The sequence below is a fragment of the Rosa chinensis genome, chromosome 4 (assembly GCF_002994745.2).
Source record: "Rosa chinensis cultivar Old Blush chromosome 4, RchiOBHm-V2, whole genome shotgun sequence".
Classification (NCBI taxonomy): domain Eukaryota; kingdom Viridiplantae; phylum Streptophyta; class Magnoliopsida; order Rosales; family Rosaceae; genus Rosa; species Rosa chinensis.
In genome coordinates, this window is record NC_037091.1 from 25887595 (window position 1) to 25908856 (window position 21262).

At 37.8% G+C, this 21262-nt stretch overlaps 1 protein-coding gene across 1 annotated transcript; it reads left to right on the forward strand.

The window, feature by feature from the left end:
• The first annotated feature begins 449 nt into the window (after window positions 1-449).
• Window positions 450-19063, forward strand: LOC121052817 (beta-glucuronosyltransferase GlcAT14A-like). The gene is made up of 7 exons (XM_040518701.1): window positions 450-692; window positions 807-959; window positions 17449-17869; window positions 17956-18031; window positions 18166-18281; window positions 18810-18883; window positions 19021-19063. The coding sequence occupies exons 1-6, from the start codon at window positions 450-452 to the stop codon at window positions 18833-18835; spliced, it is 1035 nt and encodes a 344-aa protein (XP_040374635.1). The 3' UTR covers window positions 18836-18883; window positions 19021-19063.
• The last annotated feature ends 2199 nt before the right edge of the window (window positions 19064-21262 follow it).

Sequence of the window (21262 nt, forward strand, 5' to 3'; positions counted from 1 at the left end):
TGCTATACTTTCTACTCTAGCTCAAAAAAGACAAAAAGAAAGAATATTATGAGTACTCCAACTTCATTCTAGAATGAATTTTAAATAAATATTAAGGTCTATGTTTATAAGTACATAAGGTCTGGTGCTATAAGTTTATCGTAAAAAGGAAAATTGCCACAGGATGACAATTACCTTTCAAACCAAAACTGATCTATGAAACAACAAGACCGTATCAGATTCTCTTATGTAAATAGCCGAAGACTCGTTTCAAAAACACTCATACTTGTATAACTTAAAGATATTTTTACAAGTCGAAAACAAGTTCCAATCTCTTTGCCAAAAAAAAAAAAAAAATAAAGGTTCCAATCTAGTTTAAGAAAAGCACAAACAAGTTATTTTAATGCCCATACCACGGGTTTAGAATGCGCCGCACGCACCTAGGGCTTGGTCATCTCCAGCGAATCTTCATGCCTTGTCCGACGGTGCGTCCTTGGAATGTCGTCGTCGGACGGGCTAGACAGGATGGGTTGTCCGTGGGTGGTTCCTCATGGAACATTGGTGGTCGAAGTGAGGGCTGCATGTCGAAGCCCCCAGGGTGTCCAGATCGGGCCCTGTCATTGCCGATCGGTAGCATTGGTGTGAGGGGAAAGCAAAGGAGGAGTGGTGGTGGTAGACGGGTAGGGATGTGGGATCTACAACCGGATCGTGATGTCTCCCATCTCTGGCCAAAAAAGATGAGGAGGAAGCATACCAGTTGGTTGGGTCGGCGGGTTTGAATGCAGAAGTGGCACGACTCGATCCGATCTCTGACCAATGCTTTGTAGATCAGTGGATGGGTAGTGGCCGGTGTTGGGGGTTGTTGCCGGTTTATGACCATCTCAAAATTGCATTTGGTGGGTAGGGTGTTGTCTGGTTTTGGCAGCCAGGAAGAAGTGGAGGGGGATCTTGTGGAGGACGCTTCAAGCAGTGGAATCGAGGTACGACGGCGAGGATGCTCCCTGAGGTGACTGACTGCGTACAGATCCCCATTTGGGCCTCAGGGTTTTTGGGCCAGGGAGTTCTTTACTGGGCCAATTGTTTTTCTTTTTCTTTTTTGCATTTTGTTTGTTCTTTAACTTTAGGTGGCTTCATGCCCTTAATAATGTCCTATTCTAAGTTAGTAGAGCGAGGTAGGCATTGTCCCAGTATGTGCACCTTGAGTGTCGTGTCTGGTTTAGGACGGCGGCGAGTTCCTTGCATCGTCAAATGGTGGCAGCCTCCTAGTGGAAGGAAGAACTAAGTGTCACCGAATTTATTTTTCGATGGCAACATAGTGGGAAAGTTGGCATTAGTGTATTATGCCTCCGTGTGAGCATTATCTTTCCAGTATGTCGCCAAAATTGTAAAGCAAATAGAGTAGCCAGTCATGCACTCTTTTCTAAATGGTGAGTGTTAGAATACACATAATTAGTTGAGACTCTTGATATTATTTCGGGACGTTCTCTTCAAGCTTATTGTCATATGGGAATTAGGCTTTATGTCCCCCCTTGTATTCTACGGTTTTATTATTGGTTATGGTTTAAGGGCAGCCGTTTTGGCCCTCCCTCAAAAAAAAAAAGCACAAACAATTGGTGTGCATATACAAATGACAGGACCCTCCTCGGATCTCACTATGAAATCCGAAATGGCCTTGCGAGGCCCACTTTAGAAGAAATTCTACCAAAAATTTGGCAGAACTTCACCTAAAAGGAACCACCCAAAACCTGTAAAAAAAAAAACAATTATACTTCTAACATCAAATATCATCCTCAACTCCTGGAGCCACCCTGCTCCCTAAGACACAACATCTTCTATTTCACAAAATAATTCTCAACTTAAGAATAATAATCACACGGGTCATCAGAGCAATCTAACGTACAAGGTATACAAGAAGATGGAACATAAAGGTATAGGATCGATACATTCTACAATGCGGAAGCAGTGACAGTTATACCTCAACTTCATGTACGCCCGACCTCAACTAATCTAGCCTGCATATAGGCATTTGAAACTGAAGGGCCCAGGGGAAAAGCATTTGAAAATCGTTAGAGTGAGTGGATGAAAAATAAGTAATTTCGAATGAACAAGTGAAACTCAATGCTTTCCCAAGTTATTCTCTAAAACCTCGCATGCAGTAAAAATCTTGAAAATACTCTTAATCATCATCTTTACTAAAATCTCAATCACGTAATGTCGAACATCTAGAAATCTCTTAAATATATAATGATATTTCAAAATTCTCGTTAAATTATTCCTATCTCAAGATCATATCTCAAATAGGCGATGACTAGAGGGGACTGCCGACTAGTCATCTCATGCCACTTGGAGGGGACTACTGACCAATGACGCATCGGATGAGGAGGTGATGGTTCAAGGGGACTGCCGACTAACCATAGGTAGTTAGAGGGGATTGTCGACTAATTACCTCATGCCATCTGGAAAGGGCTGCCGACCAGATGAAGCATCAGAGGGAACTGACGTCTGAAATATTTTGGAGGGGACTGCCGACTGGAATATTGTGTGGAGAGGACTGCCGACCAGACTATTACCTGGAGGGGATTGCCGACCAGGTAATGCATGCATGCGTTGACTTATTTACCTCATCAATAAACTAGAATCAACCTCTTTCAAAATAATTGCTTTCGGAAAGAAACCCGATATTAATTAAATAAATCATCCGTATATCGTCGAAAGCATAAATCAAGAAATCTTGATAAATCACTCATACTCAAATACTCGAAAATTCTTAATTCTCATAATATTTCCTCAATCGATCACTTTCTGAAAACCACTTCTCAATACTTCTCATAACTCAAAAATCAATAAATGCTTCCGAAAAAGAAAACTCAATATTAATTCCGCAAATCCTCAATAATCACCAGAAACATATTTCAATAAATCCCGATAAATCAAATACTCAAAAAATTATCAGCATGCCACTAAATATAATTTAGGAGGTTCCGATAAATCAACAATTAAAGGAAATCATTATATCTTAAAATCATATACTAAATCTCAACCAGAACATAGTAAAATAAATCAAATACTGCATGTATAATTATTTAAAATCAAATGTCTACTCACAGTACTATGTAGGTGGCCACGCATACGCTTTTCTTCATGAAGCAGTAGCTCAATACGTCACCCTGTACACAATTATTTTTCGTAAACAACCATTCGCAATTTAAATACGATTCTATATTAAAATTCGAAAACCCCTCGCATGAAAATAATTCTTCAACTAACTGAAATCACATCAAAACCAATCCTAACTACCAAGACTATGCCAAATTAATTATTCTAACATCCCATTGCAAATTGAAAACAATCCAACTGTCTGATCTTCTCGAATCACGACTCGAAAATCTCAAAACTTCAGAAATTCCGATTAATATCTAAACCTCCTTTGATTTCCACTAAAAACATATCTATACATTCATAACAACATGTACTACCTAACAGACCAACACTAGCCGCCAGAAAGGGCTGGACGCGCCGCCACAAGCGACTGCATGTGGGCCCTACTCGCCGCCAGTTCCAACCTTAAATCTGGTTACCAAATTTCATCCACAACATCCTCTCAACATTCTAAACATCTTTCATAACTGTGACATAGCTCAATTTCAAGTCTAAGTACCCGAATTTACCTCAAATCTGTGAGATGCTTCTCGTCGTCGATTTGCAGTAATCTGGCAAAATTGCAGCTACCCAAATGAAGGGAACTCCAAGAAATGAGTTGTGGCACGGCCGGAAATGGCCGGAAAATGGGAAATCACCGTAGACCTAAAGTAGCCACCGAGTTCATTGCCTTGCTGTGCCTCTTATGGTCCGAATCGTGCCCCCAAAGTACCACAGACATGAAGAAGAGGGAGAGAGGGTTCCCTTGCCCCCGGCGGTGTCCAAATCCGTCGCTCGACGGAGGAGAAACCGCTGGCCAAAGCCGACAGGGCTGACTTGATACACATTTACGCAAGAGTACGTATCATTGTCAAGATAGGGAAATATTATGCCCAAAGTTTATCGTACCAGGGGGATTAGTGGTTAACCTACAATCCTTGGGTAATCGGAAATAAAGACACTTAGCAAACAAAAGATAAAGAAAAAGAAAATAAATAAAAATGCTACTTTAAGGCACCAAGCCTTAGCAATACTCGGCTTTGGTTTGCACCGAAGCCTAATCAAAGCTATGAGCCTAGTGATGACTATTTACAATGAAGTAGAAAGTGTCACCGAAAATGTAATTTGCATTTCTAATAACTAAAGTGCAAGAATTTAAATGGAGACTTTAATTAACAACTAAATTAAATAAATGAAAGAAAACTAAAAAATGGATATAAATATGGGATTGGTAGTTAGGGATGAATCATAATTCAATGCTCTAGATGCATATTTGATTTAAATGCAATTTATCAAAGATGGTAGAAGCCGTACCCAAGGCTTTTCAAGGCTCAAGGGCCGAAATTACCTTTCATGATATTCCTACTCCTGTTCAAGGGCCGTAGGAACTCACTTGGCATGAATTAGAGCCGGTTCAATGGTCACTAATTCACATCAAGAGGTCTAGAGATCGAGGAATTTGGCAACCAAGCTCACCATAATTGTGATCAAGCTAATCGTGTAGTGAACCATGCTTGTACTTCCCACGAATATTAAATCGGGGTTCTAGCCCTAAAATCTAAGGATGTCATCCCCTAAATTGTAATCTAGACTTATTAAAACACATACCCAAGAGTTGACAATTCCTAAGCATGCATTCTAATCAATTATCACAAAACAAAAGCATCCGATAATTAACAAATTCCATATATAAATCAAATTTAGCATCCATTACATCAAATTTGGGCTAAGGCACACAACTCTAACCCCCAACAAAGTCTACTCATAACCGATAATCATAGACATCAAAATTACAGAATTCAAATAGAAAAGAGTAGAGAAATGTAGGAGAAAACAAGAATAATCACAAATAGCTAAAAAACTAGCATGACTAGTTTTGATTTACAACTCCCACAATTACCCAAGTCTTGAATCTTGTAAACAGTGGCGAAACCACATAGGGGCATACTGGGTCTTGTGACACACTAACTTTTTGACTACAAATACATTATAGTTACTTTGGATAGTTGATTGCAAGTTTGGTGCAGTGGTTGGGCTATCTTATGCTACTAAAGAGGTTCGTGGTTCAGTTCTCCGTAACAGTGGTAGTTATATTTTTTTCTTGTACTTTTTTTTGTGGTTAGTTAATTATGAGAGTTTTTTGATTAAGTAATTTTATATGTTTTTCTGTACTTAATACATTTATTTAAAAGAAAATTAAATATTATTGCGACTTGCTAAATGATTGTTTAATTAAATTTATTGATAAGAATATTTTACTAATATAAATAAGGAAATTGTTTTGAAACAATTTTTTTTTGTGGTTAGTTAATTATAAGAGTTTTTTATTAAATAATTTTATATATTTTTCTTTACTTAATACATTCATTTAAAAGAAAATTAAATATTGTTGCAACTTCTTAAATGATTGTTTAATTTAATCTATTGAGAAAAATATTTTACTAATATAGATAAGGAAATTGTTTTGAAACAATTTTAAAACATAAAATTACGTTGATGCCAAAAACCATTTTAATAGATATAAATTTTATTTAGAGATTTTGTATGGTTTGGTGTATACATCTGTGCCCCAGTCAACTTAAATTTCTGGCTCCGCCACTACTTGTAAAGAACCTTTGGGTGAGATCTCCTTGAAATCCCAATATAAAATTAAGGCAAAGATGAAAAGAAGAAAAAGAAATGGAGGAGGGAGAAGAGAAGAAGAGGTGAGAAGGGAGAGATCTCCCAAAATTCGGCCAAAAGGCCTAGTGTGTAAAAAAAAGAGTCTTAAGCTTGTGAAATGTGTGTGCAAAGGTGCTCAAATACCCCTTTGGGTTCAAGGGTCAAGATTGGACTTGTACCATAGATCCAAGGGTTCAAAAACAAGTAGAAAATAGGTAAAATGAAAAGACTAAAAGAACCTAATAAAAATATAGAGAATTAGAAGATTATAAAACATTTTGGAAAATATAAAGAAAACTGGAGGGTAAAAGTGTAAGTGACGGTGTGTCTAGTGTGAACACAAATAAATATCTTATCCATATGTGTGATGTGTATGAGGTGTGATCCACTATTATTATTATTATTACATCCATTTTGAATTTGAAATTTAAATACAAAGATGTAATACAAATGGGCTTGGGTCTTCACTTGTGCTTCTTTGGTCTTGGGCCTTGGACTTCATGCTATCGGCCCAAGTTGACTTAGTTGATCCGGTGATCAACCAGTTGACTTTTTTTTCCTTTTGTTGGAAACTTAAATTTGCTCCAATTTCTCACCATTTTCTCTGGTTTCCGCAATTTCGCTTATTTTCTACAACATAAATAAAAATATATTAATTACATATTAATTGATGTGGGGATTTGCTTATTTATAGTGTTTTAGATATAATTACAAGCATATAAATGTGTATAATCAGGGGTCGGGGAGAGAAAGGGAGAGGAGAAAGAAAGTGACGGGGTAGATTTCTAAAAAAATATAAACTACCACAGTAACTCTCCCTTTATATAGAAAGTTATCATGATTTTTCACCTATAACTTCCATATACGAACTCCGATTTTAGCCACGAACTTAGTTTAACGTCCTCTACAACTTCCGTGAAGAAAATTTTCTCAAAAACTGACCCGAACAAAAAGTCAACTTTTAGGGCCCCCTAAAAGATTGAAACGGAGTCGAAAGTAAAAGTAAATGTCGTTTACCGTCCGAAGGACTAGTAAACTGGTAAATCGCGATTTGGGAAGTAACAACAGAGGAGAGGTTGAGATCAGTGATAATTTATGCCAAAAGGACCACAACAATTCTACATATTAAATATGTCACCCCCAAAATTTGGAGGTGAAAATTGTACGTTTATTTAGTCAAAATGATATAAAGAAAAGCTTCAAAATACACTTTAGTTACTTTGAAAATAAAAACTTAAATAAAAAAAAGGTAATGGAAGCTCCATTCTAAAATTTAGAACAATCTTAGAGAAGAAACTTGAACTTTATTCTAGGGGACACCGACACAACCACTAGCTGCTACCAAGTCTTCTAAGCATTCAATTCATCTTCAGTACCTGGAACCACAACAAATTACTAATGAGATATAAACTCAGTAAATAACTATAACACACCACGTATAACAAATAGGAAGGCATTCCATAGTTATATACAATATAGTAAAATGCATAGTACATGGAGTGCACTAAAACAAAATCAAACTGAACTTTCTAGGTCCTTCTAGACATAACATACTAATGAGACCCAAACATATCAGAGGTGGGAGACAGACGTCACTTGTCGGTGACAAACCCACTATATGGGCCATATAACAGACAATGCATAACCTGCAAAGACAGAACAGTGCACAACTTGCACTTACACAACAGTGCACAACTTGCACTTACATAACAGATTTCTCCCCAGACAGCCTACTGGTATTGATATGCTAAGAGAGTACCTAGCGGAAATCTCTTTTAAAAACTTATCATATTTTGCATGATGCACACATACTAATATAAGCTAAAGCAATCACAACATAAACAATAATTGTGCACTCAAAATCATAAGTGTATAATAAATATAGTAATATATATATATATATATATATCATGGATGATATATCATCCAGAGCAAACAAAAGTTACTTACCTCAACCAATCAAGTTATACAAGCAACTGGTACAACATCCTAAGTTGCGGTTTCTCTACCTAAAGCAAACAAAAACTCAAAATGAGACACTAACTAGAACCTTATAACTTGCGGTAAAAGCAATCTGGCAGGACCTACGTCCAAAGGGAAAATCTCACTTGCTACAATCATTAACCAAAACCCTTAATAATTTACAAGATTAAACTAGATATGCTTAAGTATCTACAGTAAAAATATCAAGTCAAAAGAAGACTAAAAACTTGTCCAAATAATATTCCAAAACCGACCTCTGTTGCTGCCAGGAAACAAGACCTTCATCAACAATGACTCTTCCAAAAATTCCACAAGATTCAATATGAATTAAAATTTGTTGAAATTTGGAAAATCTATTTAAGACTCAATAGAATTTAGCATATAGTACAAATTTGGGAGTGAAATAAGTTTTTCTAGAACCCCAAAAGCTGTCTTCAAAACAAAATCTAAAATAAGCCTCTCCACCTAAATAGCTAGGTTGAGATGGTTAATGAATTTTATAAAAATAACTTCAAACGATAAATTTATTAAACTTTTGTTGTAGAGAATTGGAAAAATGTATTGTACTCATCTCACCATGAGGTTTATATAAGGTTACATCATGTATACAAAAAGCAATACATAATAGCTATACTAATCAATCGCACATTCCAAGTATGTCAATCGCATAAATTAGGAGTCTGTCAATCGCATACAATACGAGTCTAGGTTGAGATGGTTAATGAATTTTATAAAAATAACTTCAAATGATAAATTTATTAAACTTTTGTTGTAGAGAATTGGAAAAATGTATTGTACTTATCTCACCATGAGGTTTATATAAGGTTACATCATGTATACAAAAAGCAATACATAATAGCTATACTAATCAATCGCACATTCCAAGTATGTCAATCGCATACAATACGAGTCTGTCAATCGCATACATTAAGAAATACCTATTGCATGAATAGTCATTATCATTCACAACACTCCCCCTTGGATATTCCATATCAATAGCGTTGCCTCTGCTATGCGGTTCTAAGTTGCCTCGTCAAAAACCTTGCCAAGTAATAAAAACCCTGTGGGAAAAAACAACCTTGGTCGAAGGAGAAAAAGAGCACAATGCGCGTGAATGTGGAGTAGTTGACATCCTTCAACACTCCCCCTTGTGCCGCTCAAACTAGGTGATGACGCTTTGATTGTTGCCTCACCAAAAACCTTGCCAGGTAACAAAAAACTTGTGGGACAAAAATAACCCTGGTCGAAGGGCAAAAAGAGCACAACACGTCATTCACTCTTCAAGATCGAAGATGTAGACATCATACCTCCCCCTGATGTCAAGGTCTCCCCCTGATTTCTACCATTATGGGAGTTCAGATAACTTTCTTAATCCGAAGCTCTTCATATGTTTCTCGAAGGTGGATTTAGGTAATGACTTGATAAACAAGTCCGCTACATTATCCTCTGAACGGATTTAATTAACTTCAATATTTAGAAGTGTTTGTTGTTGCTGATTGTAAAAGAACTTAGGGGATATATGCTTGGTGTTGTCGCCCTTGATGAAACCTAACTTCATTTGCTCAATACAAGCTGCATTATCTTCATAAATGCATGTAGGTTCATCTGTGGCAAACTTCAAACCACAAGTTCCTTGAATGTGTCTAACTACAGACCTTAGCCATATGCATTCTCGCACGGCTTCATGTAGATCGATAATCTCTGCATGATTTGAGGAAGTAGCAACAAGGGTCTGCTTTGTAGACCTCCAAGATATCGCAGTGCTTCCCATGGTAAAGACATAACCCATTTGGGAGCGACCTTTGTGAGGGTCAGAGAAATACCCCGCATTAGAAAAACCCATCAAGACATCGTTGTCATTTTGATGGAAGGGAGGAGGAGCACGGAAGGTGGCTTTTTGCCTTGTGGAGTCCGATCCTACACTTCCGTTATTTCTTTTCTCTCTGTAGGGATAGAACAAGCCCATATCAATCTTACCTCTCAAGTATCGAAAGATTGTTTTTATGCCAATCTGATGGCGGCGTGTTAGTGCAGAACTGTGTCGAGCTAACAAGTTCACTGCGAATGAGATGTCCGATCTTGTGCATTGAGCTAAGTACAATAATGCACCTATTGCACTTAGATAGGGCACTTCAGCCTATAATAAGTCTTCATCCTCATCCCTTGGACGAAATGGATCTTTTTCAGGCTCAAGACTACGACCGATCATGGGAGTACTCACGAGCTTTGCTTTATCTTCTTTAAAGCACCTTAATCATTTTTGAGTGTATGCTGGCTGATGAATCATAATCCCATCACTACGGTGCTCGAGTTCTAGTCCGAGGCAAAACCATGTTTTCCCAAGATCTTTCATCTCAAATTCAGATTTCAAGTACTTAGTAGTTTCCTTTAACTCATCTAGAGTTCCAATTAGATTCATGTCATCGACATAAACTGCTACAATTGCAAATCTGGAACTTGTCCTCTTTATAAACACGCATGGGCATATTTCATTGTTGACATATCCCTTCCCAATCAAGTAGTCACTTAGACGGTTATACCACATCCGTCCGGATTGTTTCAATCTATATAGTGAGCATCTCAATCTTATTGAAAACACGCTCCATGGTTTAGAGCTACTTGACTTGGGTAATTGAAGTCCATCTAGAACCTTCATATATATCTCTGAATCTAGATCCCCATAGAGATATGCTGTAATCACATCTATAAGCTGCATGTCAAGTTTTTTGGAAACTACCAAACTGACAAGGTAGCAGAACGTTATAACGTCCATTATGAGAGAATATGTCTCCCTGTAGTCGATTCTAGGGCGTTGTGAGAAACCTTGCGCCACAAGGCGGGCTTTGTATCTAACAACCTCATTTTTCTCATTATGCTTTCTAACAAAGACCCATTTATGGCCAACAAGCTTTATAATTGGGGGTGTCAGCATTATAGGCCCAAATACCTATCTCTTTGTTAGTGAATTCAATTCAACCTGGATCGCATCTTTCCATTTAGGCCAATCTGCTCTTCGTTGACATTCTTCAACGGTGCAAGGTTCAATATCATCGTGTTCTATAATTCCTTGAACAATAGAATATGTAAACACATCATCAAGGATAATAGAATCTCGACTCAACGTCTCATGTACACTAGTGTTATTCATGGAGATCTCCCAATTCCCCGGAATTTGTTCTAACATTGGAGCGTCCCCCAATGATGTCTCTTGGACATAACCATAATCCGGAATATCTTCATGAGACGGGTTATTTATGTCGATGATTAATGGATCTTTCTGTGCCAAACTCGCTTTCTTTCTCGGGCAAAAATCCATCTAACCTTTGCGCCTCCCACGTTTCCTTGCTGGGAGCCCGGCCTGAGCCACATTGCCATCACTATTAGTGGTGGCGGCGCCATGCCCAATACCCCTAGGGGTGGCGCCATGTCCATGATTTTTAGGGACATCAATCCTTGCAGGCACGTTTGCAGTAGGTATATGTGATCTTGTCACTTTAGCGATATCAGAAAACTCATCAGGCCTAGAGTCTTCTACGTTCTGAAGAACGAGAATTCTCCTCACTTCAATTTCAGACTGTGCGGTTCGGGGATTAAGATGAGACAAAGTGGGGACAGACCACAACAATTCCTGTCGTTCCTGTTTAACATTATTGTTCCTATCTCCCCCTAACGACTGGAAGACTGTCTCATCAAAGTGACAATTCACAAATCTAGCGGTAAATAGATCGCCTGTCAAGAGTTCTAGGTAGCCGATAATGGTTGGAGATTCATATCCAACATAAATGCCTAATCGTCTTTGAGAACCCATTTTGGTGCGCTGTGGCGGTGCAATTGGCACATACTGTACACCCAAATATGCATAAGTGTGAGACATTAGGCTCATATCCAGTAACTATTTGGGACGCAGAAAAGGGTTGAGTGGCAGTAGGCCTCAGATGAATGAGCACATTTGCATGCAATTTTGCATAGCCCCAAGCAGAAACAGGGAGATTGGTGCACATAACCAATGCTCTGGCGACAATTTGAAGTCTTTTAATGGCAGCTTCTGCGAGACCATTTTGGGTGTGAACATGGCAAACAGGGTGTTCAACCTCAATCCCAATAGACATGCAATAGTCATCAAACGTTTTTGATGTAAACTCTCCAATATTGTCAAGACGAATTGACTTAATGGGATGATCAGGGTGATGAGCCCTTAATTTAATGATTTGTGCTAGGAGTTTAGCAAATGCAGCATTTCTTGTGGACAATAGTATGACATGTGACCATCGCGTCAATGCATCAACCAACACCATAAAATATCTAAATGGTTCGCAAGTTGGTTGAATAGGTCCACAAATATCACCTTGGATTCTTTGTAAGAATGGAATATTTTCCTTAGTGTCCTTTGCATAGGATGGTCTCGATCCTAATTTTGCTAAAGAGCAGGCTTTGCAAAACGAAAGATGGGCTTTAGAAGTAACCAGGGAAGTATCCGGTTGAGCCATGAAGTCACAATTGACTTTAGAAGTAGAAAAAGGAACCAAGGAGGTATTGGTGTCGTCAGTACCACTTTTGGGCTTAGGGGGTAGGCTGCGCCAGCCCTACCTTGGATCGAATTTTGGTTCTGACTTCTTTTCGTTTTAAAAATGGATGTCCGTGTAAAGTCTTTAATATACAGATCATCATATCACAACCTAGGTGTCCCAAACGGTCATGCCAAAGCATATATGTGTCAGAATCCCATAAGTCATCTCTCATGACATGGTTAGATTCAATAATTAGAATAGTGGTTGCATACAACCCACTAGAGCGACACATAAGTTTCTCTAATACTCATTTATGTCTGTAGTCATTAGAGGTGATGCAAAGGAACTCTTGTCCATTCTCACAATGTGTTTCCACATGAAAATCATTGGCTCTTATATCTTTAAAACTCAATAGGGTTCTTCCAGCCCTAGGTGCATATAGAGTTTCAGTGACATTAATACTTGTGCCATTTAGCAACATAAATTGAGCTGGTCCTTGACCATGAATCAATTGTGATGGTCCAGCTATCGTAGTCACAGAAGATCGACTAGGAGTCATCCATAGAAATAGTTGCCTATGTCGCAATATAGTTTGTGTGGTGCCACTATCAACAAGGCATTCAAACTCTCCAGGAAACATACTGAAAAATAATAAAGTTCGGAATTAAAACATGTCCATGACATCAAATAATAATACGATACTTTATTAATAAAGATAGCCAATGATTACATCAAAGGTCCCAAAAAGTCTAATCCAAAATAAAATCAAACTAAGACACATTGTAGTCACTCTATCTATTTGCTAACTCCAATCAAATATGACCAGGAAAGTAGAGAAAGATGTTGGTGGAGTGAGGCTCTCTTAAGTACCATTAATCTCAATGACTTTCCTAGACATCATATTTTATTGGGTGCACTACATAAGAAAGAGTTTAATACAATTGACATTTATTGACTAAGGCATATTGCCATTACAAAAATTCTTGGAAAATAAAAGGACTATTCTAATCAAAGTATGCAGCATCCTTGTGCACTTCATCTTCAGCTTTGAAGTCCTCTATGGTGAGATTGACATCTCCACCAACTTCTTCTTCTTCTGCAAGGTACACTTCTTGCTCCCTCAGGTCCCTGTATGCCCTGTATCTTGAACCTAGTTGCTCGCTTGCCTTGCATTGCTTGAACCAATGCTCACTTGATCCACATCGATGACACATGTCATTGTGGAAGCCTCCCTTTAATTGAGGTGCATGTTATGGGCGTTCCCTAGAAGGGTTGGCGCCACCACCACGACCAGGGATACCACGACCACCTCTCCCACGTGTGGCATTGTCACCACGTGTATTCACACTAAACCTACGATTTCCTTCCTTGTTAGGGCGGTTATATGGATCCATACGTCCCTCATATCCCTTATTCTTAAGGTTCCGCTCCTTGCGCCCTCTTTTGGGTGCATTATAATTCGCCTCATGAACGCTCTTAGTTCCAATGGGCCTTGAATTATAATTCCTCATGAGTATGTTATCATGTTTCTCAGCAGCTCAGCTACAGATATGAGATTGATAAGCTGATGAAACCTTGTGATCCGTCCAGCATTGACTTCAGTGCGATATTGCTTTGATACCACAATGGCTGAAATGGGGAAGGTGGAGAGAGTTTTCTCAATTAGCTCTTGCTCTGTGATAGGTTGTCCACAAAACCTCAACATGGACTATAGGTGAAGAGCTTCTGAATTATATTCAGCAATAGACTTGAAATCAGCAAAGCGCAGATTGTTCCATTGAACCTTCAAGTCAGGGAGGAGGGAATCTTGGACATTGCCAAAGAGCTCTTCTAGCGCTACCCATAGCTCTCTTGCATCCTTGATTGACATATACTCCAATTTGAGTGCCTTTTCCATATGGCGTTTCATCAAGATAACTACTTGAGCATGCTTTGCAGGTGTTTGCACGAGCACACGATCCAGGTTAGGTGCCTGGATTATGGGTAATATTCCCTTTGAAGTGAGGTGGTTCTCAACATCGGTTACCCAACTGTGGTAATCCGAGCCTGTTGAGCCAAGCATGGGAAAGTCGAGTCTAGGTTCATTCGACATCCTGAAAATAAGAAGAGAAGATATATTAGTTTCGGAGCTAAACTTCCATGAAAACTAAAATAATAAGATTTCCGAGCTATGCTACCAAGAAAAAAATTTCCAAGAATCTCTTTTAATGTGGTCACAATTTGATGCTTACGGACACTCTTAGTCCGAGCATTATGAATACTCTTAATTCATACGAACACTCTTAGTTCGTTAAGCGTGAATCCCCACAATTCCGCTTTATTAAATAAACGAACCCATGTTCGTATATTGAAAGTCCTACAGAAAATAAAGGAATTTTAAAGACAAGAAAGTAGGAACTTTAATCTTTAAAACTTACTTGTTGAAATTCGGAGCAGATTCGCTTCTGAAAAGCTCCCACTTCGAATGGTGTATAGATCTCAAAACGATTCCAATAGGGCTGAAATTTGGAGTCAGATAGAAGAGGCAGAGACAAACAACTTTGATGAAGGAAGTATTTTGATCTGAGGTCCATATCAAGACGTTTCGGGGCGTGCAAATAGGCTGATTTGCACAGGAACGAGTGTGCTACTGTGCTGCAAGGGCAGCAGGCGTGCGACTATGCTGTAGGGGCAGTAGGAGGCACATGTAAAATATTATTTGGACCTAATATTATCTACATTAAGTAAATAACAAATTGATTAAGCTTATTTCAATAAATAGGAAATATATGAATTATCTACCTAGACACCTAATGAGCTTTGGTATGTCACTCATATGGTTAGGAATCTATTTTGATAGAGATACATATCTAATTAGTTGATATGATAAATTATAGCATCTGTCAAATAACTCATTGGCTAGAATCAAGAATTCTTTTATGGGAAGACCTATCTAGCTTGTATATATAGGTGCTTGAAGTCCTTATTCACTGTGTGACAAAACATTCAGTCAGGCCTCATAGAGAGGAGTTAAACACATAGTTGAGCAGAAGATTTCTTGCATGTGGCTGCTTGAAGTTTTGGAGCTTGGATTATTTGTGTTGAATAGCTGTGTTGCTGCTACTGCTTTTGAAGGAATGGATGTTGTGCATGAAGCAGGTGATGCATCTCCTCTTGTTGTATTCTAGCTCATATTGTATTGATCATTTGGTTGTATTTATGCATTTTGTGAAACGATCTTGGTTTGCTCATTAAGTTAACAAATGTTATTAGAGCCAAATTTCACAATTCATAAATCAGTTTTAGAAGAACAATTCATTGTATTTTGAACTAGAGTTTTGTGTTATGTTGAATTGCAAAACGTTTTGGGAAATTAGGGTTTTGGTTAACAGGCCAAGAAAAAAAAAATTAAAATCGGATAAAGATCGTTCTTGGGGAATACAAGTATTGGGAATTATTGCTTCCGCTAAAATTGTTGCAGAATTGCAGTCGCAAAGGTTAGGCCTTCTGAGAACCATGTTTCGATTCAAAGCTTTAATTCGTTTTCTGTTGAATTACAAAAACACTAGAAGCATTCACGGCGTTCACCTAGGCTAGAGTAGATGGTGACCAGATGAAATTTAAGTTTTGGTGTGCTTGTGTCTCTGAATTGAATTGAAACGATTTTGTGCTTTCTCTGTGATTGCTTATGGATGGTTGTGCTTAATATTTTGCATTGTGCTAACATATATATGTGATTGAACAATGATTATATGATAAATTGATGAATGTTTGAGTTAAGAAGTTCACTGTCTCCCTGTAAATGTTGTCACATTTTCATTGAGAAAATTGCAGATTGAGTAAAGTTTCTTTTCAAGTGCCTTGATGTCTTGAATTGAATTTAGTTAAACTTTATTTAGGTCACAAGTTGTTGCAAATAAAAATTGGCATGTTGCACAAAGCAATTTATGTTATTATTTGCATTTGATCATTAAGATAAAAATGACCTGGAAACTTGTGTGAATTGTTTTCAAACTGTGCTTACTTGTGTCTTCCAAAGAAGTGTTAATATAGCATAGTTTGGTGACAAACAGCTTCACACATGATTTTGAATTCATATTTTGATACTTAAAGACTCTTCAACTGTCATAAGATGTTGATTGTCTTTTTGGATAACTTGAGTTCTCTAATTATGGGGTGAAGATTTAGAAACTTAAGTACATTATGTTTACTGCCACAAAAGTGTTGCCTAATGTGAAATTCAGATTTGGGTATTTTCATTGACATGGTATCTTGTGGTACTTGTTGCCATTATGGTTAATATTTTGTTTTGGTGTTTTATGTGTTTTTTGAACTGCTTTTGGAACTAACACATAAATCTGCAGAAATATTGCTAAATTGAAACTTTGTATTTTTTGAGTTTTGAAACTGAAACTTACAGAATGTTTCTTTTTGACTTTGCTCATTAGGAAGTATTTACATGAACCTTAACAATGTTTTGATGCTCACTGGAACAAACTTTAGAGCCTGGAGAGATTCGGTAGAGCGTTATATGATGATGCATGAGAATATAGACCTAGTCTTTCATGAGGATGAACCTGAGGCATTAACTAAAGATAGTTCAGCTAAGGAGGTTAAGACATTTAAAGCCTGGCACAGGTCAAATAGAATGGCCAAGAACACCCACTACTAGAATTATGTCAATAGACATCACCACTATTAAATCGATCGGAATTGCATGCGATGTAAAAAAACGTGTTAACATCGGTTTATGAAATATTCGATTTCTATTGTGGTTATCAACATCAGTCGTTAAATTAACCGATGTATAAGCTTTCGTTCAAAAATTTTGAAAAAAATGCGGAGGGACTAAGTTAAAAATTTTAGAAACGCGGGGGGACTGAACTTTCATTCTCTCCAACACTTCGTATTTTTTTCACTTTGTCTGAAACTTTGGAACCCTATCTCGCCTCCTTCTCTCTCGTTCCCTTGTCTTTCCAAACCCTATACTCTCTCTCTCCCCCCGAATCTCACTCTCTCTCTGTAAAATCCTCTCCGACTCTCTCTGAAGTTGATGAAGATGAAGCCTCCCCAGTCGCCAAACCCTAGTCCGGCAAGCCTCCGAGAAAGCATAAAGCCTCCAAGGAGAACCCGCCTCCGCCTTAGATCTCATCTATACGGCCTCGGATTCGAAGCCTTTGTCGGCGGCCAAGTTGAATAGTTTGTTGTTGCCACGGCTACCGCCATTAAATCCTCTCACGGAAGCTTGAGATGCTTCCTGAGAACATTAACAAAGAGGCCTGAGACGCAAAGCAGCACCACCGGGTCTAAAGGCGAGTTGGGTCGGATCCTCTGCCTCCTCTACGCCACCTACCACCCCAGAAATCAATACCTCCTCCACCTCGACTGCTTTGCTTCCCAGACTGACCGTGACCAGTTAGCCCTCAAGGTCCGATCTGTTCCCATTTTCAGAGCTGCCCAGAATGTCCATCTCATCGGTAAAGCTGACTTTGTCTACCGAAAAGGGTCGTCTTCGATCTCGTTCACTCTCCACGGCGCGTCGATTCTGCTCCGGTTGTCAACCAATTGGGACTGGTTCATAAGCTTCACTATTGATGACTACCCACTTCTCAAACAAGACGGTACTAGTTGAAATCCGAGCTCAGTGTTTCTGGGTTGCTTGTGTTTTTTGTGTTTTTGATATGCTTTTGTTTTTTGGGTTGTGTAGATCTTCTTCACATTATGTCATTCCTACCCAAAGATCTGAACTTTGTGAATCATTCGAGTTACATTGGCTGGAAAGAGTAAGTGCATTTGTTTTTTTGTTTTTTGTTTTTTTTGTTTTATCTATTGTTTTTGAGTTTTGTGTTATTGGTGTTTTGAATGTTGTGGTGGATGCTGAAGTATGTGAGGGTTTGAATGTTTTGTGGTGCTACAGGTCGAAGAGATTGAAACAGGTCATTGTTGATCTGGAGCTTTATCTTTTTGAGAAAAATGTGATGTTCTATGCGGTACAGAAAAGGGTGTTGCCTAATGCTTACCGGTTGTTTACAGGTTCGTTTCTTTTCCTTACTTGGTTACATATTTAATTTCTTAAATGCTTTATTTCAATTATCAAAGAGAAATGCTTAGGATTTGCACTATGGAAGTTATGCTTTATTTCAATTACAGGTTCGTTTCTTTTCCTTACTTGGTTACAGATTTGCAGTTTGTTCCTGCTAGCTAATTTGAGAAATCTGTTTGTTTTTCATGAAATCTTGTGGTTTTTGCTTGTGTTTGGGACTTTTGTTAATGTTGATTTGGTTATGGAAAGTCCAAAAAAGAATGTTTGTGTTCTGCCTCTCTGATTTTTGGTTTGTACATCTTTGGCACCGCTCTGATTTTGGTTATCAATTATTATGCAAGTGGCAGGAGATCGATGGGAAAAAGCCTTGGTAAGCTAATTAAATCTGGTTGTTGGGTCTGATATAGCTTTCTTGGTAGATATTGGAGTTTCAAACTTTGATCATATTTGAGATGTATGAGATATTGGTAATTGGTTTTATATAGAGAGATTTTGGTCTGATATAGCTTTCTTGGTAGATATTGGAGTTTCTGAGAGATGGTGACAAATCTGTGGCAGAGTTGATGGATATTGGGAAACAGTTTCTAGGGAGGTAATGGTTTGAAGATTGTAACCATTATCAAGTTTCTCTTATTTAGTTATGTGGACCTTTATAAGGATTGCCTAGTTTGTTAAACTGTTGGGATTTATGTGTGTATTTATGTGCATATTTCTTTTCAAAATGGGAAGCAAGTTCTTCGGGGTGTTCAATATCTTGAAAGTTATGGTGCAGGTATAATGCTCATTCTCATCTTTGTTAGTTTGAGAAGCCAGAAGCATATAATTTACTGCTGAAAAATTTGTCAGAAACATGTTATTTAAATCCATTTACACTACTTAAATAGTGCTGATTTAGAACAAAATTTACATATGCAGCGGTCAGGTTGCGTTGGCAGTTTATTTGCTGTAATAAAGACATCAACAAGGTACATTCCGGTATGTTCCAACAGAGATGTCTTGTCAGCATGTGGAGGTGAAGCTTTTATATATAACACAGTTCACTTCTTAATGGCATGGCATTTTGTTTATGTCCTTGGGTGCTTTGGCTTGTAGCTATATATGACTGTATGGCATATATCATACAATATCATCATCTATAATTATTCCCTGGGCTAACCTATAGTCATTGCTTGAGAGAGTGTTGCATTAGATTCTCTGTTTTCTTCTAGATAATACTCACGCATTAAGATCAGGAGAGTATTATGTGAAACAAACAAGAAGAAAAGGAAAAGAATAATGAAGATCTTAGGGTTGGAATAATACTACAATAGCATATACATTTATTATATGGCATTTGTTTTGTCATTGTCTCATCTCATTTAGGAAGATACGTGTGTTCATATGTAATCTGATTGAGATGGTGAGACTAATTAAGTTGGATATTACAATGTGTAATCTAAAGAAATTCTGCTATATAACTTTTGATGTTTTTTTTTTTTTCTCTCTCTCTTGGGAAGTTCGTTAAGCTTGTGAGCGGTTTGTAAAACTGTGATTCTTGAATCTGCATACAAATATTAATATATATGATTATCAATGTAGGCTTTGTGCTCAACTTGGAAGGATGATGGGGCGACTATCTTCTCTTAAGGCTGTGACAAGCAAGCTAAGATGTGGTCCTTGGCTACTAACCAAATAATGACTGTTGCTCTGCATGATGCCCCCATTAGAGACATGGCTGGGATGCCCGAGTTGAACCTCGTAGTCACTAGGAGCTTGGACAAGACTGTAAAGTAAGTAATACATATAAATGTTTTGAAAATGTTATGAGCTTGAACGACCTATATAGCTGTCTTTCTAAAATGTTATGAGCTTGAACATTTTGGTCATTTAAAGCAGAAATATGGAGCTATTTGTTGTTTGCTAATGCTTGATTTTCTTTATTAATTTTTATTTGCAGGGGCTTTCACAGCATTATCTGCAAATGCAGTTGTATTCACAATTGTATTGGGCATCATGTCTTCGCTTTCTGGTTTTCCTTGGCCTCGTTGTAGTTGGAGGTGCCAACATGATTGAGAAGGCATGGCATGGTGATCTGGTCTTTCACAAGCATGTCTTGATCCCTTTAAGTCTCTGTTTTTTCGCTTTTATCTGCTAACCTAGCTTGTAGTAGGTAAATTGGGGTTATTTTGCCTATTTTGTGAACTGTCACGAATAATGATTTTGGACAGAATACCTCAATATTCAAATTACTCTTGTCAAATGTGGATTACATTTCACAGCAGCAGCTACATATTTTGTTGACAACATCCTCATCTAAAGAACATGATGTTTGTACATAAAGTTTAAATAAGTTATAACTATAAAAATTGATGTCCATTGGTTATAACTATAAAAACTGATGTCCATTGGTTATAACTATAAAAACTGATGTCCATTAAGAGAAATACATCAATTTCAAAAGAAAATAGATATCTCATTAATCACAGGAGATCGAATTATTATGTTGGAACCGATGTGACACAAACTAGTGCACATCGTGTTTTAGATAGAGATCGATGTCTAATATAAGTATTGTCATCGATGAAGACTAGAAAACCGATGTGTGAGACAGTATCAGTCATCGTTTCTTAAATGAATAACGATGTTAAAATGCAAATTGTGTTGTAGGATCTATATTTCTTTAAGCATTAAAGGCAATAAAATGAGGGTTTAACAATATTTAAGCATACAAGTTTGTTATCATTTAAACGTATTTACATCGATTTATAATGAGGAACCGATGTGTATACTAGACATCGGCTAAAAACCGATGTCTGGATTTTCTGGACCTTTCTCATCACCCACTAAGACATCGGTCGGGATTCTTTTTCTCATCGGTTTTTGGCCGATGTCTGAGGGCATTTTTCTAGTAGTGACCATTAGGAATACTATGTCTAACATTGTAAGAGGTAGTGTAGAAGAACTTGACTTGGCTACTGACTATATGGAGGCC